Raw genomic sequence first — 27,153 nt, 5'->3', positions numbered from 1 at the left:
AAAGTGGCTGCAGCACGAAATGGTCAGAGCAGTTTTTTCTTTCTCTCATCATAGCTTTTCTCACCTTCATGCACTCCGTAGGTCTCTCTTCCTCTTCCCCTGAGCTCTAGTGACCCTAGCTTGGCTGTTGTTGCTTTTTTATACAGTTGTAAATTGGTTGATTTGTGGGAGAGAGTGACGCTGGGGACCGTCTATTCTGCCATCTTAACCAGAAGTTGAATATCTGTTTTCTCCATTTCTAAAATGTCTATTTCTTATCATTCAGCTGTCTCTCCAACTCCACAGTTACTTTTGCCTAAGTTTACCAATCACCCTCTGATCACCAAATTTAGTAGACATTATTCAGTTGGCATTCTTTGACTTTCTTAGCAATGTCTGAATCTTGACCATCTAAACTCTCCCCTTGATTTCACTGACACTATACCGTTCTTATTTTCCTTCTCTCTCTCCAGCTATTAATTGTCTGCCTTCCTTTTCTCCAATCCTAAATGTTTATGGATCTAGAAACCAGTCTTTAAAGTTGTGTTCTTTTCCATTTTCCTTTTCTCTATAATAGTCTACATATACTTTTATGTTTCAAATATAAATCTTTATCTCCAGCCAAAGCGGTGTGCTCCTGAAACTGTTTCCTGGCTACCTTCAATTGAATATGTACTTCTACTTCAACATTAAGCACTATTAATAATTTCCCACAGCAGACTTCCCTACTTCCTCAACTAGGCTTTTGAAGGCATACTGTCTTTCTTGTGCACCATCATAAACCCAGCATTTAACATAGTGCCTGGCACATGGTGGTGTTTACAAACATGTAATGAAGATGGAAGCAATTTTTATCAAGATTATTATTGCCTTAGTCACCCAAGCTTGAGAAGTTAGATAAATATTTGAATCCTCCATCTCTACCCTCATACAATCTGTCTACGTGGTTGGTCCTATCACTGTTTTCATCTACCTCTTCTTTTCTACTCCCAAGCATTCACATAGTCACACCTACACGGCAATAATAAGGTCCTGTTTTACTTTCACCCAGTCTCCACCTGCTCCAACTTATGCTGTATACCACTGCCACATTCACTTTACAATTATCACTTTTATCAATCAAAAACAGTTCTATAATGCTACAGAGTAACTCCTTACCCACTAACTCTTCTTACTACTCATGCATACTTCCATGTCTAAGCTTTGCACAAAATATTTCCTGTCTGGAATGTTCTTCTCTGCCTAACAGTTTCTTGTCTATAATAAACTCTTCCCAGTTTTCCCCCTGGCCCTGATAATCCCTTTGAGATTCTAATAGCATGCTTCTTTTAGACAAGATTGACAGCTGAAAAATGTTACCTTTTATGGCAATTGTCTCTTTTCATCTATCTTCTCTCTCTTCAACTACACTGTGAACACCCTAAGGGTAGAAATTTTTTTTTATACTTTGTATTCCCAGCACCCAGGACAGTATTCATCCATTATGTGGGTTAAATGTGTATTACAGTTCAAAAAAAAAAAAAAAGAGAGAGATACAGAAAATTAACATTCTCCCTAAAGATTCCACATTTAAAACAGATTATAACTTACCCTATGGTCACCTATGACAAACCTAATTCTTATTTTTCTACATAACATATAATTACTACTTATTTTATTACCATAGGGTATCCCAAGGCGTTCTTGTTCTTTCCTATAACCTTCTAGTGCAGCAGCCCATCTTGTCACTTGTTCTGAGGTTTCATCTGAAATAGTTGTGATGTGTTTTGTGCCATCAAGAGTTATCACTTGAGTTTCCTCAACAAGATGTGCTTCTGATTCAGCATGGTGAGCATCGGGATCAATAACTACTTCAACAGTGTCCGCAGGTTTAACAATTTCAAGGATGTTTAACTTTGGCTCAAGTCCTTAACAATACATAAAAAACAAATTATAAATCTAAATGAAACACAAAAGTCACACACACACAAATTTAGTTTAGTTTATATGTTCTCAAATGGTAGAGAAAAACTACATCTTAAATATTTTTAGTGATATGTCTAGAGAATTTAACAGATTCCCTATTAACAATAAATACAATTCAACAGAATTTCTGTAGTAACAGCATTGTCAGCATTAATTTCCTAATTTTGATGACTGTACTATGGTCACATAAAAGAATCCTTGTTTTTAAGAAAACATACACATTGATGTACTTAGAGATGAAAGCGGATCATGTCTACAACTTATCTTCAAACAGTTAAAAAAAAAAAAACGTGTCAGGGGAGAGAGAATAGAACAAATAAAATGAAAGTTAACATTTGGCGAATCTGGATGAAAGATATCCTGGAATTCTTTTACTAGTCATGCGACTTTTCTACAAGACTAAAATAATTTTTAAAAAATAACACACACAACAAACTCTACCTACAAACATCTTCAGGAAAAAAAAATACTACCAGCTCTTACCACAATAAAATAAAAATAAATAAAAACTAACAATATGGAACAGAAAATAAAACTGGACTAGGGAGAGTATAAATGAGTAGCTACCCACTCTCAGGATTATAAAAAATCCCTCTCAGCAAATTAAAATTATATGCCTACTCTGCTTTTCTTTTTAAAGAACAAAGTAAATGTGTTAAAAATGGTTTTGAATATGTTAAATTAAATTCACATCATTAAGTTCTGCTTTTCATTTACAATTGAATAAAGACAAACCCAAATCCTGAAGATATTCAGACCCTACTATAAACATGTGAAGAACTATAATTCCTATAGAAAAAATAAAAAATAAAGTTGAGGTAAATGATACATTAATAGAGACTCCTCAATGCGTATTCACTCCAAATGAAAACGTCTAAACTTATGCTTCAGAAATTATAATTAAGCTAAGAAATTATACCATAAAAGCACTTATTTTATTTAGTCATGTCTACACAGCTCTTTCTGAGATATACTATTGTTTATCTATTCAAAATAGAATAAACTACCGCTTTATGAAATAATCTCAGATACTTATGTTAAAATGACTGCTCTAAGAAACTATCATACTACTTAACAGCTACTGTTTGCTTGTTGAATGTTACAATCTATACCAAGATTTAGTCAAAGTACACTTGAAAAAGCAAAAACAACTTCAATCTCCTGTGTAAACTAATGTTACAGGAAAATGTACTACTATCATTCATTAGGTGATAACAAGAGAAGTCACTTTTTCGAATATACACAAGAATAATCAGAATTTTTAAAATGTTTTCCTAATGTTTATTACCTAATCCTCCATCCAAATTCCATACTTTAATGGTTTTAAGTCAACTGTTCTTAAATGCACCTTGCATTGGTAAGTCATTAGAGGCTTTTAAAGATAAAAACAATAAATTTCTTTCCTATTCCTAACAACAATCAACCCTGGAGGAATCAAGGATCCAAAGTAGATAACAACCATTTTCAGAGTCTGAAGAAGATGTTGGTTTGTGAAACACAATTATTAGCAATACAATATGTTCGGAAACTACATTATTCCAAAACTCTTGTTAGAAATCCCAACAAACTACATTTTTAAAAGCTAAAACTCAATCTACCAAAAACGATTTCCTATTTTTCTTTTCTAAGTTATGTACTTATACAAGATTAGTAAAATACTGTGATGGATATTGGCTGACTGGGTCACTCCGTATCCTTCACAAATTCCTCTTTCTGTGCCAAATGGTTGAGACTGGATGTCCTTGCAGCTAGCATTCCAGATGTGATTTAGGCTCTAGAATCAATAAGCTTTCTGTTTGGAAATGGGTTAAGAGGAGACAAGTAGGAACACAACATCCGTTTTTTGACTAGGGTAGACCTCTGTAAAGGCAGCATGGTTTCATGCTGACAGCTACAGTGGTAGCTTCCAGATGTGGTGTTTTCCATATCAGGGAAGGGCAACAGTTTCCTCTGTAGTCCAGTTCTGCAGTTAAGGCTAAGGCATTCTTAGGAAGTCAGATAGAACCTGTTCTTCCAGCCGTCTCTGTGATTCTGCTATTTACTACCCTGTAATTTATCTCTTTATGATTAAACTAGGTAGAATGTGTTATACTATTTGTTTCACCCTGACAGATACAATTAAACTAAAAGCATCAATATTTGCCTATAACATCACATTAAGTAATTTAGATAACCATCTAAAATGCCTAAAACTTATAAAATTGAGTTACCATATCAGAAAAACAGGAGCTAAGCTTTTAAATAACCATTACTAAAAGTAGTAACTCACCTTGATAAGAAATTACCTGTACACTAAGCTGTACAGTTCCATCTGTCTTTACTCCTTGGTCAAATAAACTTCGCTCCGGATCCAGCTAAACATGGGTAAAATGAATGAGATTATTTTAGCTCAATCATTAGATTTAGGCCCTTGCCTTTGTGGTTCAGTATAAATGGATATACCAAACAGGACTTAATTACTGAGCATACTAATTAAATTGCAAAAATCCATTTAATTGTCTAAGTTGTCATATCATTTAATTCTTTGCCAAAACCGAAATATTTTAACTACTGAGAAAGTAATTAAAGACGGCATAAACCATCAAACTTATTTTAAGTGGCAGTTTTCTCTAGCTCTGGAGTCTAGTTTGTTATCTTAAATAATGCTAAAAGGCAGTTATTCATTCTGTAAATGTATTTAAAGTAGAATATAATGCAGTATCTGTCATAAATAAGCAAGGATGTTTCGTTAGTGGTGACAATTTATCTAAATCTATAAACATATTCTTGTCATATCTCTCTTGCCATATATTGAAGATCGGGATTCACTCTAAATCCCTGATCACAAAGTTTAGGATTTATGACCTTACTACTTGACCTAGCTATGAATACCTTTAATCATAATTCCGTATCCTTTCAGTACTAGTGCTTTTTCCCCTTTATATTTCCTTACAGTGAATGCACTTCACACATTGGCAAATTGATGATAAAAAGTAATTCTGACTTTCAGAAACTTTCTGTCACCAGCTTAATCACAGGCTTCCATTATAATTATCTTGAATAAAGTATATCTGTATGTGTCTGCATATCATATAGCTGAAGGTGTAAAGCTCCTCCCATTCTCATTCCCAAGAACTCAGCTGATACTGCAATCACGGCACCAACACATGACTTAAGTGACTATGCTTCTAACTTCAACAGGGACAAGATAAACTGTGTAACCCTGTAGAAAGACATATTAAGGAGTGAAACTGCCACATTTAACCTGTCTTTGCCTTATATTTTGTTAAAAATTCTAAATTAAGTTTTTTCTCCTTGTGTGGTAGACACTGGTATTATCCATCAGAAGCGATGGCATGTGTAACTCTGCAGTAAACTCTCAGGCACTGAATACACTAGCTAGTTCACTAAGAGCTAGGACAAGGACAAAACTCAAACATGGTATCTGATCTGGTGTCATACTCTTCAAAGAAGTGCAACTCATCTGTTCCATCAGCTTTCAAGTCAGCATACATCTGAAAATACAAAACCATTACCACAAACAACAAGAATTCTGACTTCAAATGTATATTTGCACTAATTGCCATGGAGAACAGATGTTGTCATCTTCATATCCTATTTGAGGAGGAGGAGGACAGAGAGTTAAGCCAAATGCCCTTGGATCCAAGGCTAGCTCTGAATTCTATGACACTATGAATTATACATATTTCCATGCATCCAACTAATATTTATTGAGAACCTATGGTAGGTTGGGTACTTTGCAGGCCCTGAATAGGTCAAGTATTATAAAAGAAGCAACAAGTGTTAGAGCTGAAAGACAATTAAGAGATCAAGTCCAGATTCTCTTTTATTTTACATACAAAGGGTCTTCAAAAAGTTCATGAAAAGATTCGTATTACCTTCTAATTTTATTTTTCCATAAACTTTTTGAAGTAACTTCATATGAGAAAAGTTAGGTAAAATCCAGTGAAAATGGGTTATTCACTATGAATTCTTCTTTAAAAGATCTGCCTCAAACAAGTGAAATGAGTTGTGGAGTCAGACAGGCCTGAGTTCAAATTCCAATGTACCCCTTTGTAGCCACACATTGAGCAAATTATTTAACCTCTTTAAATCTGTTTCTACATATGCAGGATGTGATTAAGAATATGGTGATTTCAAAGACTGATGTAGATTAAATGAGATAATGTATGTTTTGCAAGTATTGTTTCACTCAACATATCGTGCCCATAAGCTCTATCTCATTCACCAATTTTTAAAGGCTACCTTAAATTCCAATCTATGGAATTCATTTATTGAGTCCCCTGTTTTTGGAACACTTGAGTTGTTTTCAGTATTTGCAAAACCATGAATGAACATCCTTATACATACACCTTTGCCCAACCAGGTGAGCATTTCTGTAGGAACAACTCATTGAGGTAGAAATGTAAGGTATTTCACACTTCACATTAATAGATATTAAATGCCAGCTGCTTTCCAAAAAGATTATGCTAATATATCCTCTCACTGTTAAGAAGAAAAACCTTAAGTCCTAAAATTCTAACATTACTAGACCTACCTACATTACCTAGTTTTAGAAGAGCAATATTCCCCCATCAACATTTACTAGACTTTTATTGACAGGAAAATATTAAAGTATGGTTAAATGGCAACTAAAATGCACAGATTTCATTAAAACATTTTAACTTACTGTACAGCAAAACCTTACTTAATACTGGTATACAATGATTTGAATTTTCAAAAAATTAAGGGAAAAGTTCCATACCACAAGGTAGGCAGGGGGAGGAGTAAAGAATAAAACAAATGATCCAAAAGATGACACAATATTCATTAGTACTGTTAGTATAATTACAAAATAGTATAAAACTCTAGTACTTACTCATATGTTTAATGAAAGTCATGGAGAAACTATCTGAGCAGCCCTATTTAGGATTCTACCTTTTACATATAAAAACACTACATTTCTTGAAAGAGTACCATAACACATGACTGTGAATAAGTTTCAAACATATTATTATAATACTACCATGGATAAAATCCTATTGCAGTGAATTCCACAAAATACCAGTTTGATATTTAAATTCTTATCCAAAATTTACTGCTAGAGGAAATAAAGATGGAAGAGATTGTAAAAATCATTTATTCAAACAATCTCTTTTTAAAGATAAGAAAACTGACATACAAAGTTAAAAAATAGGTAGAAATATACTTCAGTTTGCAAGGTCCATGTGCTTCCCCCTACTCTATATTTAAGCTCTGATTCCAATTTATTTAAACTTCTCATTTTATATTTGGGAAAGTAAAAAACAAATGCTTGATTTAGTACTCAATCTTTTAAATACAATTTTAAGAGGAGGAAATTTTGCTGAAAGAATTCTTTTTATTGATAAATGCTTAAGTTTTATAATAATACAGGTCAAACCTACTTACAGACACAAAGGCTATAGCTATAGAGATAAAAGGCTAACAAAAGATATTCCTATGCAGACAGCAATGCTGGAATACAAATTAAAAAAAAAAAATTACCTGGATATCTTGCAGGCAAATTTCATGAGCATCCAAAGAACACTGTAGTCTTGGTTCTAGTAGTTTCTTTAAATTGCCTATTGGCTCATTGATGTCTATGGCCTGGCTTACACATTCAGCTGGGGTGTAAGTTTGTTCTACAATACTAAATGTTAAAGGATATAAGGATTATAATTACATTTTTTCCCTGGATATTAAGGTAACACTATGCTCCAAACAAAATTCAATACCAAAACACATTTCTGGTCTTTGAAAACTCATTTGTACATAGGTATTCCGACAGGCTCATCACCAACTAGTGTTGCCAAACCGAACAGTGAATTTCACAAAGAAATGGTAGCTTGAAATTTAATGCACCCTTGAAAATATGCCTCATTATGGATATACACAGGTATGTGTTGTGTGTACACATATAAACACTGCATATACAATATTTAAGGAGATATGTTTGTATTTCTATCACATTTTCAAGTTATTTTGAAGGATTTTTAGACCGAAGATACACTGTCTCCTCAAAATCTGTATGCCATCTCTACTTGTCAATTTCCCTTCCCAACATAAATACAATTTAGAAAATATAAACTGATAAGATAGGAAAACATAAGTTAAATAAAATATTTTCCATTTAACATAATCTGAACACTACTAGTTATAATCACCATAGTCCCACATTAAAAAAAAAAAAAGTTATATTCTTCCTTAAAACTCTCTTAGGACTCTTTTGTACTGATATTTTACACTTTGAATTCAAAAGGGTTCAATTCAAAAACACTAAAAGGGTTAAGACCACTCATGATTAAAAGCACAAGCTGGGCCGGCCCCTGGCTCACTCGGGAGAGTGTGATGCTGATAACACCAAGGCCACGGGTTCAGATCCCATATAGGGATGGCTGGTTAGCTCAATGGGTGAGCATGGTGCTGACAACACCAAGTTAAGGGTTAAGATCCCCTTACCGGTCATCTTTAAAAAAAAAAAAAACCACAAGCTGATCTTAAAATAATAGTACATTCTTGTTATTTGTTAAGGTAAAGAATTGAGTATTTTGGCTAAGTAAGCATTTTTATCAAATTCTTCAGCTATAGCACAGTAGGCAATAGTTTTCTTTTTCTTTTTTTTTTGTAACAATTATTCTTAAAAGATCCAGATTTCACTTTAAGACAGATTTTTAAAGATCTGTTTTATGTGAACTGAACTCAAAAAATTAAAAAAATTTTTTTGTAGCCATCATTTAAACCTTGGGAGACTTCATACAAAAAATGTGAATAACCTATTTCTCTAAAAAAAAAAAATGTGATTTCACATCACTGGGCTTAAACTCCTGCACAACAGTCTGCTATAGCTGGATAGCAACTACCACTTCCTTTACACAGGCCATTTAAAAGACACTGTGTCTTCCACCTTGGCACTTTATGTCTCTCAGACCATTTGCTTTAGGGGAAGAAGCCAGCTGCCATGCCATGAGCAACCGTAGAGAAAGGCCCAGAACTGAGGAGTCCTGGCAACAGTCTCTTCAAGAGTGATCTTGGAAGTAGATACTCTAACCTCAGCCAAGTCTTCAAATGACTGTAGTTCAGACTGACAACTTCACCACAAGCTCATGAAATACCCTGAGCCAGAACCACCCAGTTGAGCTGCTTCCAAGTTCCTGATCCTGAGAAACAATATACAATTATAAATGTTCAGTGTTTTAAGCTGCTAAATTTTGCAGTAATTTGTTACAAAAATATATATATACTTGAATATCAAGAGAAGCATGCATTCTCTCTATTCTTTCTTCTGCTGGAAAAAATAGGGTAATCAAACCAGTTGAAAAGCTCTATTAAAATGTTAAGATTTTAATGGTAAATGTTTAAGGTGTTAAGCTCTATTAAAATGTTTAGCTCAGTTGGTTAGAGTGCAGTGTTATTAACATCAAGATTGAGGGTTTGGATCCCTATACCAGCCAGCCACCAAAAAAAAAAAAATTTTTAGGTTTTAAAATTTCAACTGCACTCTCAACCCTCAGTATCCTATTCAATCTTAGTTATCTTGCTCAGTCCCACTGCTGTTGTCCTAAACCTCCTGTTACTCTCCAAAGGCTCTCTACTGCTCTTCAGTCCCCTTTACTTTCAGCGTATTATCTCATCTTCTGCTTTACAGAGTAAAATAGGGACCAACAACTATTACTTACTTTCTTGTTGACTCCCAAATCTCTCTCTTTTTTTTTGACCAGTAAGGGGATCACAACCCTCGGCATGGTGCAGTCCACACCACGCTCAACCAGTGAGCGCACCGGCCATCCCTATACAGGATCCAAACCCGCGGCCTTGGCGCTACCAGTGCCGCACTCTCCTGAGTGAGCCACGGGGCCGGCCCCAAATCTCTATTTCTACTCATAGTCTCTCCTTGGATTTTGAACTCATTACCACTTCCTTTCTTTCAAATAATAATATTTCATTATTATTCCAAGAACTAACATCTTTCACTATACTTTATGCTCAGCACTGTGCACATAATTACTCATATATCTGTACATCTCCTCAAATGCAATGTGGCCTCTATAAAGGCAGATTGTATCTCATTTATTCATATATTCCTGAAAGTGATTAGTTCATAGCAGTTACTTATAAATATTTGTTCAAGTAGTTCAGGTTGAATTAAACACTTTCTGAAACAAAAGTAACCAGCACTGAGAAAAGGAATCAAGAATAAAATAGTGCCCCAAAGGAAAAAACTACTGCAATCAATTTCTTGATCATTATCAGCTACACTTACTTATTACTACCTTTAGTAGTAATAAAACTGTTTAAAACTGTTTTCTCTCTCAGCTACAAACTTGTTAAGTGAGCAGGAAAAAAAGCAACACCCTAAAATGCTGAGGTAAATTTTTTTAAAAAGCCCAATAGAACTATGGCTTGATTGCTGATTTTATTTAGGTATATTGATAATACAAAAAAATAATAAATTCAGAAAACACAAACCTTTCTTCTGTACACTCTGATTTCTCTGTTCCATCGATTTCAATTTCTATGAGTTCCTCTGCTTCTCTTTTAGTCATGGTTGAAGTATTTCAAAAGATCAGTCCTGCAAGAGTTAAATATTAAGAGAGTTTGAAATTATCTGCATAAACAGAAATGATACACAAGCAGACCCAATTCAAATAAAGGCAGAGGGCAAGCAGAAGAGGGGGAAGTAATCTTCACATATAAAAGAAAATCCACAAATGACATTTATAAGCTAGTTTTTGTTTAACTGGTGTCTATTAGCCTGACATGATGACTTCAACATTCTATTGGATTTAGCGGGATGTTTTTGGCCCAATCTCAGTCAGTAATTCAAGTTACTTCAAAATCAAGTGACAGGTATGTTATATCAAAGCAACTCAAATCTCAATAACAGAATTTAAACCTGAAACTTAACATGGAGATGAACTACAATGGTTCACCTAAAAGTTGTACCTTTTTTAGCAGAATTTACTGCAAAGCACTTTATCTATAGTGATATAAAATTGTAGCTGATTTGTTACAAATTACATATCTTATAAATGCAAGTACAATATTCTAAAAGAGCCAAATAAAGAAACAAATTATAGAGATGTGCATTACTGCCCTGATTACACACTAGAGTTTTTTTTTTTTTTTAATGGTTTACTTTTTCAGATGTGGTTTTACTTTAAACAAACCACTATATCAGTTTTTAATTATCTCTTGTGAAATTATTACCTAGTGCTTTAAATGATTATTGATACAAAACATTATAATTTTTAAAATGCTAAGTAATGCATAAAACAGCTACATATATCAGTATTTCTTCGTGGCTATTTCCAAGGTGTTAATGCTGTAAGTTCCAGGTTCTGCTACTACCTCCTACCTTACTGTAAGTCAATGAATCTGTCTATGGACTTCATATAGTAGGGTACTTCAAACAGTTCATGGAAAAGTAGAATTAAAAGATAATATGAATCTTTCCATGAACTGTTTGAAGTACCTTTGTATAGTGAGTCCACAGCTCCTTCAGAGTAGGTTTCTAAGTTTACTACCACATCTAAAACAGTCGTATCTTGGACTGATAAGCAACACTCCCCTAAATTTGGTATTCCAACATTTGCAAAAGAGTGCTCCCACTTACAAGATTTGACAAAATGAAGAATTCAAATCCTCATTCTTATTAATAACAACAATTATTTGTTGAACATCAGGTATTCTATTCAAATGCTTTAAACAGAACAATCTTTTTGAGCCCATCCTCATATGAACTATGCAGAGGTTAGTGAGGCTAAACCACCTGTGGCATAATGTCACACTTCAGATGTATCAACCTAAGCACACATTACTCCAGGTGGGCCTGAACCGTGCTTTGTTCACAGACAGGCTCTATACTGCATACACTAGTAAAAGAGCCACCACCTGGAATACTGCAATCGCTTCCTAATATAATAGTGTGGTTCATTTTAAAATTGAAGTTAGATCATAGTATTTCTTTGATAGATATACCACTCTCTGTAAAATCCAAAGACTTCACCATGACCAACAAGGCACTACATGATCTACCCCCTATCCCCACCCCATTATTGCTCTCACGCCGTCTCCCACATGTGCCTCCTTGTTTGTCCTTGCATTTTCCTGTTCTACGGCCTTTGCTCTCATTGTTCAGTCTGCTTGGAACCTATTACCCCCATATATCCTCTTGGCTAAATTCCTTACTTACCTCTTTAAAGTCTCTGCTCAAATATCACCTTCTCAGTGAGGTTTGCCCTGATCACCCTCATTTAATTCTGTAATCTGTCTCTTCTTTACCCTGTTTTCTTTTCATAGCATACTATAAAATACTATATTATTAATTTAATATTATCATTCATTTATTATATTTATCATTTTTCTTCCCTTGTTGAATCTTCATCAAAGTGTGAAGACCAAAATTGTCCAAAAGTGACCACAGGAACTTAATTTGGTTTGTCCAGACTAGGAACTTCTCCTACCGTCTTTAAGTGGGAGGGGCTTTACCAGGCCTTAACTTCTCAAGGGATCATGGTCTCTATGGTAGGCAGAATAATAACCCAGAACCTGAGAATATGTTAAGTTATATGGCTAAAGAGGATTAGGTTGCAGATGGAATTAAGGCTACTAATCTGCTGACCTTAAAATACAAAGATTATGCTGGATTTATCTAGGTAGGCCCAGTGAAATTACAAGGGTCCTTACAAGTGGAAGAGAGAAATAGAAGAGAGAGCCAGAGTGATTCAATGTGAGGAGGACTCTAATGCGTGGCTGTGACCAGCTTTGACGTCAGAGAGAAGCCACAAGCCAAGGAATGTAGGTAGTTTCTAAAAGTTAGAACATGAACAGATTCTTTCTTAGAGGCTCTAAAAGAAATTTAGCCCTGCCAACACCTGATTTTAGCCCAGAGAGGCTCATTTGAGACTTCCGGCTTCCAAAACTGTAAGATAATAAAATTGGTTGTGTTTTTAAGCCACTGTATTTGCAGTAATTTTTTTACAGTAGCACAAGGAAACTAATACAGTCTCTCTTCCCACTTTAGAAAGGGCTGTAACTCTCCTCAGATCCCAGCATGTATAAGTGCTGGGTAGCTGGTTTTCTGACAACTTAGTCTGTAAATAGCTGACACCCAAATCTAGACTGCCTGGTACACAACTGGTCTGATTTTTCCCACATTACTTTTGCTCTCACACTTGCCCTCTAAGGACAAACAACAGGACGTAGGGTTCTCCACTCAAATAATAGATGCATGTCTAGCAGACTACCCAGGCCCCAGCAGGCTTCTCTTTGAGTTGATGAAATAATGAAGGACCTTTGTTTTCTTTTCTTGCTGATGCTAGTCTAACAAATCTTCCCTTCTTTCCCCAAGAAAGCCTATTCCTTAAGTTGTACTACGTATAAAATTATGGAATTATCCTAAGCACTAAACAAAAACAGAAAACAAGTGCCCACCAGTAGGGACAATAAGCTTCACGAGGACAGGGATATTTGTTCACAGACATATACAAAGAGCTTTGAATAATGCCTCACTCATAGTAGGCACTCCATTAATATGTGTTGAATAAATGAATGTTACAAGGACTATTTCATACCATATAAAATGGACTCCAGACACCTTAAAGGCCTAAATGTGAAAAGTAAAACTTTAGAGCTAATGGAAGAAAATGGAGGGGACCTTTTTGTGGTCTAAGGATAGAAAAGGTTTCTTAAATAAAATCACAAAAACAAACCATAAGGAGAAAAATTGACGGATCTGATTACATAAAAATTAAGATTTATGTTCAATAGACAGGCTACAGAATGGCAAAGACATTTCTAATACCCAAAAGTGACAAAGGACTAATAAATGGAACAGACAACAACCTTCTGGAAAAACAACAAAAAAAGTCAGGACAAATTAGAAAAGTAGGCAAATCACAGAAAAGAAAATTCACATAAAGGGAAACCAAAATGGCTAAGGATATGAAAAAATGCTCAAATTTAAATCATTCAAAAAATACAATTTAAAACAAGGAACTATCATTTTATACTGTGTATGTACAGCAAATGTTAGGGGAATAATGAGAAGCGTTAGTAGGGACATGTGGACATAAGACTCCTATGCCTCTATTGATGGAGTACAGACAAATCTATGTATTCTGGGGAAAAATCTAAGAGAAGCATACTAGATTGCTCAAATCAAGCATGCTTATACCTATGACCCAGCAATCTCACCCGAGACAAATATTTAGAGAAATTTTCAAATTGATAATAGGATGTTCAGGGCAGCTTTGTTGGTGAAAACCTGGAAGCTGGAGCCAAACCAAGTATCCATGGTAAGAAAGCATCCAACTATAAAAAAAAAAGTGGAAAAACTACATACCACAGAATTTTAGTACCAGTTATAAACAAGAAAATAATGTTCACACAAAATAAATCATAAAAATTGCTCTGTACAGAAAAGAGTGAGAAACAATAGTTTACAGCAGAAAAACACTTTTAAAAAATCATGTTTTACTTTCAGGGTTCACAAGGAGGTCCACTCCCATTTCCATAACCAATTTTTCTAAAAAGATTGGAAAATAAGTGGATTTTCTGGGAACTTTAGTAAAACAGAAGAGCATGTGAAGTAGCCAGAGGCTGAAAATTAGCCCTAATGGCTTATCAGCAGGGATACCTGGGGCTCCCTTTAAGTACTAAAACAGAAAGTTAAAAAGAAATTTACCCTATGATCTTTCTAAAAAAGTTGTAGACCAGTCCCTGGAAAGTACCACATAAAGAAAAAAAATAAACCTATACACTTTTGGAAAAAAGTCATGATACACAGTCTCTGAATTGATCTTTCTCTTTCTCTCTCAGTTCTCTAAATTTAGTCTAAGCAATGTAGAGATTTGGGAAATAGTCCAAATCTCTTATATCAGTGCTTGAGAAGGTCTTAGCTCTTTTTCTGGAACCAATTCCCCAGGATTCTATGTCAATACTTAAGTAAATGGAGACGAGAGGATCCCTTGGAGCCTCTCCACCTAAAGGCTGCCCCCAGCATAACTGCAGAGAACAACCTCACATACTTTCATTGATACTCTGGTTTTCCTAGATTAAATTTAACCTGGAGTTCAGAACATTTCACAAATTGGACACAAACTAAACCGGAATTTAACTAAAAAAGGCTAGCGTACTTTCCCTTGTAGAACCACAGATAAATTTGAGGATTGCCTTTCTTCGTCGGAATGCATTATTAATTTGCAAAGCTTAGAGCACTTTTTCTCAATACAGGATAAACAAACATAAGAGCAGTCTGAGAGTACCTGTATGACCAACTGCATATTTTCCCAAGCTAACAAATACTAAGTACCTGAGGAAAAGACATTTTTATTTTTTAAAATAAAGTCAACAGTTAAGAAAAAGTGAAGCACATATGTATGTGCATATACATAGAGAGAAAGCAAACATGGAAGTTTAACAGTTGTTGATCCCTAAGTGAAGAGTATATGGGTGTCCATTGCATGATTTTTTAAAAATTTCCCTGTAGATTTAAAGTTCTGTAAATAAAGAGTTCGGAGAAGACTAAAGTCAACAGTTTTAATTTAGTACTCGGCCTCTACAGCTCTCATGAACTGCTTCAGCTTAACATCTACCACATTATTTACTTTGGTACTTCATGACTATATACCCCTCGTGACATATGCTCCTGTACTCAATGCAAGTAAAACTGACTTAAATCCACCCAGAGTCAGAATATGTCTAAAACTAAAAAAGCTTGAAAAGCCTCGATCAAACCCTAAGAAATAGGCTATTCCCTTAGAGTAGCTGCTAAAAAGTTGACCTGTTTCTTCCGACAGTACCAAAGAAAGTTATCACTACCCCATTCCACACTTCGCTCAAGGGAACCCTTCTAAACCTTTCCTTCTCCCCAGTTGGAAACTATTTACGAAATGGATTTTATTTCTAAATTACTCATTATCTTGCAATGCAATATAAGGCACTGTCCTCTCTGCTGTTAACCTAAGCAAACGGGCATCTCTTTAAATCCAAATATGCACGAATGGCTTATCTTCCAGAACATAAAAAACGTAAAGTTGGCAAGGTACATTAACCCATCGTTGTCCCCTTGGCTTACTTCGTTGCCTAAAAGAGAAAAAAAAAACCCAAAAAACTAGGTGGATACCATATACACTGATAAATGGTTTTGGTGCAACTGACAGACAATTCTAGAAAGACAACTGGATTTAAAGTGAATGAATCCCTGAGTCCGGCGAGGAGACCGGTTTTGCGCCTCTGAAATCCCGGAGGCGTCAGGACCACATCCCGACCGCAGAAACTGAGGACTGCAGCGGACAGTCGAGAAGGGGACAGGGAGGAAAGGGAGCGGCAAAAAGCGAAGTGTACGGCCCGGAGCCCGGGGACGAGCGGTCTCCCGGGGCCCCGTGCCGCTCGCCCCCCGACACTTCCCTCCGCTCCCCGCACAGTCTCTCCCGCCCCTCCCCACCCGGCTCCCTCAAGTCTCCACGAACGGAAATGGGAGTCACAGCGCCGGGGACCAGCGGAAACAAAACACAGAGGCGGCCGCGGGGGGGCCGCCTGGGGGAAAAGGCCCCGGAACGAGGCCGGCCCGCGCGGGCCCGCGCTCCCTTCCTCCCCGGTAGTCGCACTCACCCACTCCGGAATCGGCCCTGTCGCCCCCGCCCGCGCTCCAGAGCCGGCTGAGAACGGCAGTGGCGCGGGCTCCACGTGCAGCGTGTCTCCGGGTAAGACCTGCAGCTCCCGCGAATCCAAGTGTGCGGGCCCCGGGCCCTTCCCGCGGAATCGGCGCCGAAAAACCCCAACCCTCCCACCCACCTCCCAGGCACCCCCGGGTCCAGAACTACAACTCCCAGCCGGGTGCGCGAAACGAACGTCCGAGGCAACGGAGCCTCGCGAAACACAAGGAAGCACAACGCCCCAATCCGCTTTGTTTTACACTCTGTCACTCTCCCTGCACATATGATACGCCTCAACAACCCCAAGGAACAGGACGATGACTCGGAGTGGGGTTTGGCCTAGGGAAAAGACCAAAGTGCGCATGCGTAAGGGCAAGCGTTCTAGTAGGAAAAAAGAGCGGGTCAAACTAGGCGAAGGAAAGATGGCGGAGGCTTCTCCAAGAGACCCGGAAGCACTTACCCTCCACTTCCTCCTCCTGTTTGGTTTCTGTCTCACCTAGAGCCGTCCGGTCGCAGTCTCCGAGACGCTTCCTGTTCGGTGAGCATCGACCGACTAAATCGGCGGCCCATAATGCATTGCGATGGCGGGTAGGCGTGTGTGGGGCGGAGCCAGTGCCGGAAGTAGAACGGTGGTGGCGGCCGTGGCTCTGGCAGCTCGGGACTGAGTGCAAGGTGACTGAAAGGGTAGCTAGACCAGCTTGGCCTCTTGGGACTCCGATTTTGGGTTTCTTCACGGGGCTTGAGCTTCCTATTTCCTCTGTCCTAGTAGGAGAATAGAGCAGATCTCTGTCCTGGGCACCTTCCCGACCTGGCCCATGGTCACAGCTGACCTCGGCGAAACTAGGCCTTGAAGTTTGCCGTAGATCCAATGCATGAAACCGATAATACCTATTCTAAGGGCCAACCGAGGAGGCGGGGAGGCCGAGGCGTCACAGTCTCGCAGCCCGGCTGAGGCAGCCCAAGGTCAAGCGCGCGGGAAAGGTCTCCAGCCAGATCTGCTCAGCCTGGGCGCGCGAGAGATTGTTTTGAACTATTTAGGCAGAAGATGACTCTTAAGAGGGAGAAGGTTAATAGTAATCTTAAAAGTTTGCATCCCACCCGAAAATGATGATGCTGCTAAAATTTTGTTAGGCAGCTTTGTAGATTGACTCTAGGAATGTGTAGTGAAGAGGCAGCGAATGGAATAAAGTTTGGCTGGTCAGTCATCACTGTAAATGGGAGCACCATGCTTCCTCCCATAGTAAGGCCTCTGCACGGGCTCCACCCTTTTCTTGTTGCCTTCTTCAATCCTTCTGATTATGTCAGATCCCTACCATAGGCTCTTTTGGCACCCGATATTTTTCGAATAGAGAATTTATCACAAAAGTTATTCTACAGCTATTTGTGTGATTACATGTCTTCCGCGTGGCAGTGGAAAATCCACACTCACTGTTCAATCAGTGAAAAAAATGGAAGGGAATAAAGGAGAAGGAACAAGTTTTGATATTAGATTATGTGGGGGTTTTTTTGGACGAGTTTGTAGTACTTAATGAGGGGCTGAGAACTGTTGAATATATAGGTTTGGAGTTCAGAGAAAAGACAAAATTTAGAGACGTCATTTGGGAATCAGTACTTAGACGATAGATAAATGAAGAAATGAAAATGGATTTCACCCAAGTTGCATAGGAATGACATGATCTTTGCAGTCAGTTAACCTTAGAGCAAATTAACTGTGGGGGTATGGGCAATTTAATAACCTTTTTTAGACATAGTTTTATCATCTGTGAAGCAGGGATAAGAACACCTTCCTCTAACTTATGTTGCTGTAAGAGCACAAGGGCAGAATATATACGGAGGTACTTTGCAAAATACGTAGGGCTGAAAAAATGTTAAGTGACCTTATTGCGGAGTGTTAAGTGTGTCCTTAGGTTGCCAGAAGGGAAAATAGACATTGAGTTGCACAATTTTTTATATATATTTGTGTTGAGTCAGATTCTACTGTGTAACCTTGGACTGGGTACTTAACCTCTAAGCCTCAGTTTCTATACTTGTATGTGTAAAAATGGAAATGATGATAAGTGGCACCTTGTAATGTCATTTGTTGTTTGTGGCTTTTTCTCAAGTATTTTTCTCTGATGTGATATAAGAGTGATATGTTATCAATTCTTTAATTTTTTCAAATAGTTTGCTTTCATCCTGGCAGGTGAAGGATATCTGGTTGACTGTAGGATTTCCTTTGGTAGTTTTTATATGCTATTCCAGGATTTGTTATCCTTGGCTATCGACATTTTGGACTGTATAATTCCTTGTTGAGGTGGGGGATAGGGGACTGCTGTTGTTATTATAGGGTGTTTAGCAGCATTCCTGGCCTCTATCCACTAAAGGCCAGTAGCACTCAACCTAGTCAGGACAACTAAAATTGTCTTCAGACAGTGCCAAATGATCTTTAAATCAGTAAATTAAGTATCAACAGGAATCATCCTTTCCTTCGATTTATCTACTGAAGATTTTTAGTTAGAAAATAATGTATTTTAGCTTCAGGGAATCTAAGGACTTGGAAGTCTTTAAGTCCTCATTTTTAAAATTCAGACTTTCATCTCCACAAATTCTATTTCACTGATTACACTGTAATGCCTGATCTTTTCCTCTCCTTGTAGGACTCACTTGAGCTAGTTGCTATTTTTCTTTGCTGGTTCTTTTGGACTTTGATTTGATTGTTACAGTATTCTTTTTTTTCAGCCCATGCTGCTTTATTGCTAAATTTATTTGTATATATACACACACAGGTGCAGAATTTCCAACTCTTATAACAGTTACTTTTTACATCAAAGAATAAAATCCCAAAGATGGCATAGCTTAAAAAGCATGCTGCCTTTTGTAATACTTCAAACACATTCAATGAAATTCTTTAAACATTATCTTATATAACAATGGTGCAGTGGAGAATATGCAGAATAGCAAGTAAACACTGTGAGCAACTCCTGTACTTACAGGACAGTAAATAAAACTATATGTGACGGATACTCTATTACTAACCTTTTTAATTACAAGAGATGAGTGGTTTTAAGCTGAGACTTATTTTTGTTTAAGGATTGATGGTTATTACAGTTCTTGAATGGCTGGAGTCCTGTAGCTGTAACAGACAGTAGTTTCTCTCTCTGTGGGCCTGTTAAGTAGAAACTTCCAGGCTATAATTCCTAGCTGACGCAACTGACTCCAGTCTCCTTGCCCAGCTTTCCTTTGGCCTTTGAGGTCAGGGAAACCTGGCACATTAATTTGGGGCCTAGTTTGCTTTTCCTGCTAGGGGTGGGCAGTGTTCTAACAGCCTATCTCTACTATTTCCAACAGCCTACCTCTACTATTTCCTCTGGTTCAAAACTAAGTTCATTGGAGAAGAAACACCCCCTTCCAGATTTTATGCTTTCTTTCTGCCTTACCCCTAGTGGAGCCTCAGGCCTGTGTTGTTCCTAACTATTCCTAGGTCCTAGGGCCTTTTGATTAAGCAACAAAAAACTGCAATGGGGCATGAAGGGGGTAAGGAAATTGTAGTCAGGTATAGACTGAGTTCTGGTATGATTTAGTTCCACAGCAATTAGTAGAATTAGATTTCCCCTATGTGATATACGAGGGTACTTCCAGAAGTTCATGTAAATATTCTTATTATCTTTGAATTTTATTTTTCCACAAATTCTTTGAAGTACACTCATTTTTAGAGGTGTTTTACCATTTTATATTCAGTACATTAACATTCTGATGCTTGTTTTCAGTAACATAGAATCACCATGATTCTTCAGAGGCTCTTCAGGTTCTCCTCTGATGTTCGGTCAGCAGTCTCAGTCCATTTGCAGAGGAACATTGGTGTTACAGCAGTGGCATTTAATAAGGAACTTGATCCTGTACAAAAGCTCTTTGTGGACAAGATTAGAGAATACAAGTCTAAGCGACAGTAAGTGGGTAATCAACCATGATGTAAATGTAAATATTCAAAGTATGTAAGGTTCAAAATGGTACTAGAAGATTACTTGGTGTTTGGAAGTGTCTAAGATCTCTGACAGAGGTTCATTTGGTGTCCCCCAAAAGGAGATAAGGATCTTGATTTTTTTTTTAAGTCTCAAACTCTATCTTCCATATAAGGGTTCCAAGGGAAAATCCCGTTAAATCTATTGTCATTTTAAATATATTCTTACTGTAATATCATTTATTATAATAAACTAAGTCAATTCCTAAAAGTACATAGGATTTTAGAAATCATTGAGCAGCTTTATATTTGAGAAAAGTAAGTCCCTTAGACATTGATTCACCAAAGATCATAAAACTAGTTGGGAAAAAACATGTAATTAAAGTGTTCTAACTCTCAATTTAGTGCCCTTTCTGTGACATCATGATTTGGGGGAAATGTATAAACACAACATTTTTTTCTTAAAGGCTATTTCCATAGTTATATATCTCTAGTAATATCAAAGGACAAAAGACTCTGAAATGGCATAGAGTAAGTCCAAGAAAAACATGATTACAGAACCACAGTTTTGGAGATGAATGACCACCTTAGTCATCATCAGGTCTAACCCCCAAATCTTAGGAAAAGTGGTATACATCAGTTCATAGTTCCGTTTTCTTTTATTTAATTGTTTATTATGTGTAAAGCACTGGGCTGTTAACCTTAGTGGGCCACACTGCATTTTCACAATATTTTTAAAATTGGTAGGGGTAGAAAGCTTGTAAGCAAGTAAATACAATATAAGGTAAAATGGGTGTTCGGGGAGTTCATAGGAGGGAATACAGAAGTCCTTCAGTATCTGTGGGTGATTGGTTCTAGGACCTCCTGCAGATACCAAAATCCATGGATGCTTAGGCTTATATAGAGTGGTATAGTATGTAACCTATGCGTATCCTCCTATAGACCTTAAACTCTCTAAATTATTTATAATACCTAATACAGTGTAAATGCTGTATGAATATAGTTATTATATTGTATTGTTTAGGGAATGATGATAAGAAAAAAAGCCTGTACATGTTTAGTACACATGCAACTGTCCTTTTTTTCCCCCAAATATTTTCAGTCTGTGGTTGGTTGAATCTATGGATATAGAACCCAAGGACACGGAGGGCCTATTGTACTCCTTTGTAGCTGGAGGCACTTTGGAAGGCTTCTTGGAAGAGTTAATGTTTTATTTTGGCTTTGAAGGCAGTGCTTAGGGTCATTTGTCCCCCTTGAGAATCTCAGGGACAGCTGTGGATCATCTTCCCCGTTTAAAAAGAAAAAAGCAAAGAATTTACTCACATGATTTTGCTTATAGCTTGAAAGTGTTCTCAAACTTGCGGAAGGCCATCAGTAGAAACACATACCCAGGGATCTACCCCAGGTTAAGAACAATTGATATGAAGGTTGGACAGATAAATGGGGGTAGGAGGAGGATATCTTTTAGGAGGAAAGAATGGTATGAGCTACAGCATGGAAACTAGAAAGTGCAAAATATATCTAAAGAACTGTGTAATTCTGTTTCCATGGAGTATATGGCCTGTGAGGAGTGCAGTGAGCAGTGAGGATGGAATGGGGTTAGAATGAGGGATCAGCGAAGGCCTTGATTGTAGATTGAGCAATTAAGATATTACGTGATCGGCATTTGTGAGAAATTAAAAGTTTTTGAACAGGATGCTGGGAACGGAAAGAGATTACTCTGAATTAGGAATATAACTTTAATCAGTGTATTAGAAGAAATGGAATGAGAAGGGAACAAAGACAGACATGTTAGGAAAATGTAATAATCCAAGCATTACTTGATGAGAACCTTGACTTTATAGCAGTGGGAATATAAGAGTGATAGAGTCAAGACATTGAGATGCTGAGAACTGGTCTTGGTGATCTGGTAGACAGGCAGAGGGGAGAGAACAAAACTAAGACTTTGAGATTAGGTAACTAACAAAAAGGTGTTGCCATTACCAAAATTAAGGAGGAGAGATAGCGAAGGGATTAATGTATGTTAAGATACCATGTGCTTTATAGACATTGTTATGAAACTCAGAACAACCCTATAGATGTTATCCCAGTTTTATATGTGAGAAAACCAAGACTAGAATGTTGGAATATGCCAACAATCACAGTATTCAGTAAGCAGGACTGGTTGGAGAATTTGTCTTCTGTTCAGAGATGTTGTGGCATCTTAGTATTGATGCTGTTTGTCCTTTAACTGTCCTTAAAAACCTGTCCAGTAAGAAGTCAATTTTTAGGTATACCCTGAATCTAAAGAGTGTAGTTTATGGGTCATTCATTAATTTGTGCAAACAACAACATGGATAGGTGGCCTGAAATGGACCCTGGGCTGGAATCCAGCTCTGCCACTTCTTAGCTCTGTCACCTTGGAGCTGGTTATTATTTAACCTCTGTATAATAGTTTGCTCATATGTAAAACAATGATGATAATAATAGTACTTTCTGTTTCATAGGATGTTATAAAGATTAAATGATTCAATAAATTAGCATGCCTAGTATTTGCTAAGTGAAATAAACAAGTATCTCCTGAGTGTCTACTGTGTTCCAGTGTCCTGCTAGAGCCTAGGGATATAGTAATAAATGAGATGGGCAGTGAGACTTAAGTTCAGTTGAGGTGGTAGATGATTTCTGGCCCCTTTTTATGGTAAGAGTGCATATTGAAGTTATTATAGCCATCATTCATTAGTAACCAGTGTATTGTTAAGACTGATTGAATCTTCTCAAAACAGTTGCTGAAGCTTTGTGGGTCCCAGAGCTGGAAGACAGTCATTAAAGTATCTGGTTGAAGGCTCTGTGTAGAACTGCACTGTCCATTTTGGCAGCCATTATCCACATGGGTCTGTTAAATTCTAATTAATTATAATTAAGTATAAATAAAAATTCAGTTCCTAAGCCTCATTTCAAGTGCTCAGTAGCCAGATATGGCTAGTGACTACCATATAGGAAAACACAGAAATATAGTATTTCTATCATCACAGAAAGTTCTGCTGGACAGTGCTGATCTAAAAGAAAATTGGATACATAACAAGAAACTTTATTAACAAGTTCTTTTTTTAAAAAAATTTTTTAAATTTATTTATTTTTATTATTATTATTTTTTTATTAACAAGTTCTTAAATAGGAGCTGTCTATGTATTTTTTGTGGAAATTCTTTAACATAAATAAGACCCTATGTTTTGATCATAGGCATGTGTGAAAATATTACCCTTAAAGGAATTTTCACTTGTAAATTTTTTAAGTTTGTAACATTCATTGAAAGGCAGGCAGTAACATTTATGACAAACAGCAGAATTTGTTCAAAGAATTAGAACTAGTTGACCCCGCTCCTGGTCCTTGATGCTATACTGGTTCAACATCCCTAACATAAAATCTGAAATGGTTCAGAATCTGAAACTTTTTGAGTGCTGACATGATGCTCAAAGGAAATACTCATTGGAGCATTTCAGGTTTCAGATTTTCAGATTAGGGATGCTCAACCAGTATGTATTCTGCAAATATTCTAAAATCTGAAATCTGAAACAATTCTGGTCCCATGAATTTTGGTTAAGGGATTTTATTGCTTAGCAAACAAAATACAAACTCCCAGCCTTAACATTCCAGGCCTCCCGTAATCTGGGTTATTTTGGTTTTTCCATCTAGACCTCTTAGTATTCCCGCATATAGCCAATGCTTTACCACCATGTCTGCTTTTTTAGTCTTAGAATGTCTCAAGTTAAAATCTGGCTGCACCATAGCACAATGGATAGCACATTGGACTTCTAACATCTGGTCCCAGAAGCATGATTTGTCTCAAGTGCCACCTTTCTTAAATGAAATTTTCCCTGATTAGCTCAGCAAAACTGATCTGTCCTCAACTTGAGTAGTTTTTTTAAACCATATCTTTGAAGCTTATTACATAACTCCCTTACAGCATAAATGTTTTTAAAATGTAATTTTTTTCTTCTAAATTGCATAGTCTCTGAGGGTAGAAAATAATTTTCTTCTTTGATAGGCTCTTATTATAAAGACTTGAAGTTACTAAGACCTTTTAAAAGCCATTCAGTGATGGCTAATTTAAAGCAGAAGATGATAATAGGTAACACAGAGTGTTCACTATGTGCCAGGTACTATGTTGAGTGGTATGTACGTGTGCATTATCTCTTTATTTCTCTTACCCCCATTTGGTAGGACCCTCACTTTTAGATATGGACACTAAAGTTTAGAGTGCTTCATGCCTTGCTCTGGTCTACACAGTTACTAAATGGTAGAACTGACATCCACATGAACCAGTCTTTGACTTCAGAGCCCAGAGCCCATGGCTTTAGCCATTACACCTTATTTCAACTTAGACCCTGAGAGATTCTGACTTAATTGTCCTTGACACTAACAAACCTCGAATGTCAGAGGTTTGTTTGAAGTTACCTCCTTTATTTCGTGAAACCTCATCATATTAAAATAGTGTGAGTTGAAATTCAAGTGGAAATACAATTGTCCCTCTGTGTACAGGGGATTGGTTCCAGGATCCCCTGCTGGTACAAAATAAAAACCATGGATGCTCAAGTCCTGCCGTTAGCCCTTTGGAACCCGTGGATACAAAAAGTTGGCCCTCCATGTCCATTGGTTCCACATCCAGCAAATACTGTATTTATCCTTGGATGCAAGAGCCATGGATATAGATAGCTGACTGTACTTATTTTCTTTCTGAAAAGAGTATTTTTTCCTACATGAAAACCTTTAAAATGCTTTAGAAACTTGATGGTGAAAAGTAATTTTGTTCTTGTAAACTAGTGCATAAAATTAGTTTTTATTTGCTCATTTACACAACAGGGCATCTGCTGGACCTGTTGATACTGGCCCAGAGTATCAGCAAGACCTGGAGAGGGAGCTGTTTAAGCTTAAGCAACTGCATGGAAATGCAGACATGAATACGTTTCCTAACTTCACATTTGAAGGTTAGTCTCTTTAATCACGGATTCATTCTTGTGGGGGATTAAGTGGAGAATATTTATACTTATTGGGATTTAGAGGATTAAATGTCAATTACATGTGAATTTATTAGGACCATGAACTGTACATGAGGAGCTCTTGGATAGTTAGTATTGGAGGTCACATAACATAGAGATTAAGTGGTAGAGATCTGAAATCAAACTGCTTGATCTTGAATCCTGACAATATCACTTTCTAGCTATGTGATCTTGGATAGTTAACTGATGCCTGTTTCCTTATCTGAACTTTGTGGAGAATTGTAGTATCCTGTTCATATGATAGTTGTAGTTAAATAACATATGTAAAGTCAGTTAATAGAGAGCTTGACTCATAGAAAGTGTTGAATGAATGTTTAGCTATTATTTCTTTGAGGATGTTTAAAAACAGTCGATATTCGCTATAAAAAAAAAATCAGAAGATTGATGAATTAAATCTTGAAGAGTACTAGATGATACATCGTACCACAGTATGGCTAAGCTGAATCTTTTTTTCTTCTTCTTAGATCCCAAATTGGAAGTCATTGAAAAGCCCCAGTCCTGAAGAAATAAAGTTAATCTGGTAATTTGTCATGTATTAGTTGTAAAAGTAATCAGAAGTATCAAAATAAATGGACATTTCACAACTGTCAAATGTTCTTTTAATTCTGATTCTAAATAAATTATTTGGTGATGTTGAATGTATGCTTGAGTATTGAATTCTGTGTTTTTAAATCTTTTCATTTGTGTATAATGAAACAGATGGAGACCTTGCATAAACTGGGTACAACTTGCCCATAATCCTGCCAGACTCTTCTCAGTGTGCAGGGGTATCCTTTTAGAAGTGGAGACTTACTGCTGGAGGTGAGCCACCATTATCTAAGGGAATGTTTGCTGTGGAGGGATATTATACCTTCTCCCAGAATATGAAGGAGTGGTTTATACATACTTTTTGTCAGAGCTTTCTTAGGAAACTCAAGTGTAATTTTGAATATGTACAGGAACATTTATCCCCTCAAATGTTAAAAGATTTTATCCTAGTAAACCAGGTCCCTCATCTTTGCTTACAGATCACAGAGTCTATTACAGTTTTGAACAGATTGAGGAGGAAAAGAAAGGGATGATGGGGGAGGGGAGTTCTATAAAGGAACTTAGCTTTAAAAGATTGAACTGTATTGTGTTGCTTTGTCCAAGATCTAGCAGATATGTCCCAGATAATCGGCATATCAGGCACCATCAAAATTTTAACTATAGATGGCTCTCAAGGAAATTATTTTTTATTAGTTTTTAAAAAGGAAAAATTTTAAAAAGGCATAACATGCCTTTTTATATCTGTCATAAATGTGTTAATAAATATGAGTTTTAATAAACCTTTAAGGATTTTCTTTAAAAATGTGAAGACCCAGCCTTCCTTATGAGATTTAGCTCACTTCAAAGGGAATAGATTTACACTGTGGTGTGCCTTAGCTGAAGTGAAACCTGCTGTGGAATACTTTTGAAAGATCTCCAAATATTTCTTAATAGTATTGGTGTGGTTAAACTAATAAGATATGTGGAAAAGGAATTTGGGAGAGTAAAGCACTAAGAAGAAATAGCCCAATTTTCTTCAAATGCAGCTAAGCAACAACAGATCAGTTGAACT

General features: G+C 36.9%; 2 protein-coding genes across 4 annotated transcripts in view; one reads left to right on the top strand and one right to left on the bottom strand.

Moving 5' to 3' along the window:
• GABPA (GA binding protein transcription factor subunit alpha) overlaps positions 1 to 17,175 on the bottom strand; it is a 34,248-nt gene extending 17,073 nt beyond the window's left edge. Inside the window, exons 1-5 of one of the 2 annotated variants that reach the window (XM_063109218.1) lie at positions 17,062 to 17,175; positions 10,411 to 10,513; positions 7,450 to 7,594; positions 4,214 to 4,298; positions 1,641 to 1,886 (exon numbers count right to left, since the gene is read on the bottom strand). In XM_063109218.1, the coding sequence (XP_062965288.1) occupies positions 1,641 to 1,886; positions 4,214 to 4,298; positions 7,450 to 7,594; positions 10,411 to 10,487 (553 nt within the window). In that variant the 5' untranslated portion in view covers positions 10,488 to 10,513; positions 17,062 to 17,175. Of the gene's footprint in view, positions 1 to 1,640; positions 1,887 to 4,213; positions 4,299 to 7,449; positions 7,595 to 10,410; positions 10,514 to 16,557; positions 16,720 to 17,061 lie in introns of those variants that run through there. The other variant, XM_063109208.1, reaches the window with a different exon arrangement.
• On the top strand, positions 17,061 to 26,212 carry ATP5PF (ATP synthase peripheral stalk subunit F6). Of its 2 annotated transcripts, none has more exons than XM_063109240.1 (4): positions 17,061 to 17,139; positions 20,348 to 20,526; positions 25,378 to 25,502; positions 26,039 to 26,212. In XM_063109240.1, exons 2-4 carry the CDS (start codon positions 20,363 to 20,365, stop codon positions 26,074 to 26,076), a joined length of 327 nt encoding a protein of 108 aa, XP_062965310.1. In that variant the 5' UTR covers positions 17,061 to 17,139; positions 20,348 to 20,362; the 3' UTR covers positions 26,077 to 26,212. The 2 variants fall into 2 exon arrangements, with proteins under 2 accessions (XP_062965310.1, XP_062965301.1); XM_063109231.1 differs by lacking the exon at positions 17,061 to 17,139 and adding an exon at positions 17,166 to 17,273.
• Positions 26,213 to 27,153: the final 941 nt, after the last annotated feature.

The sequence above is a fragment of the Cynocephalus volans genome, chromosome 1, assembly GCF_027409185.1.
Source record: "Cynocephalus volans isolate mCynVol1 chromosome 1, mCynVol1.pri, whole genome shotgun sequence".
NCBI classification, from domain to species: Eukaryota; Metazoa; Chordata; class Mammalia; order Dermoptera; family Cynocephalidae; genus Cynocephalus; species Cynocephalus volans.
Note: the sequence above shows the minus strand (reverse complement) of the source record. Positions and strands in the feature narration are given on the sequence as shown.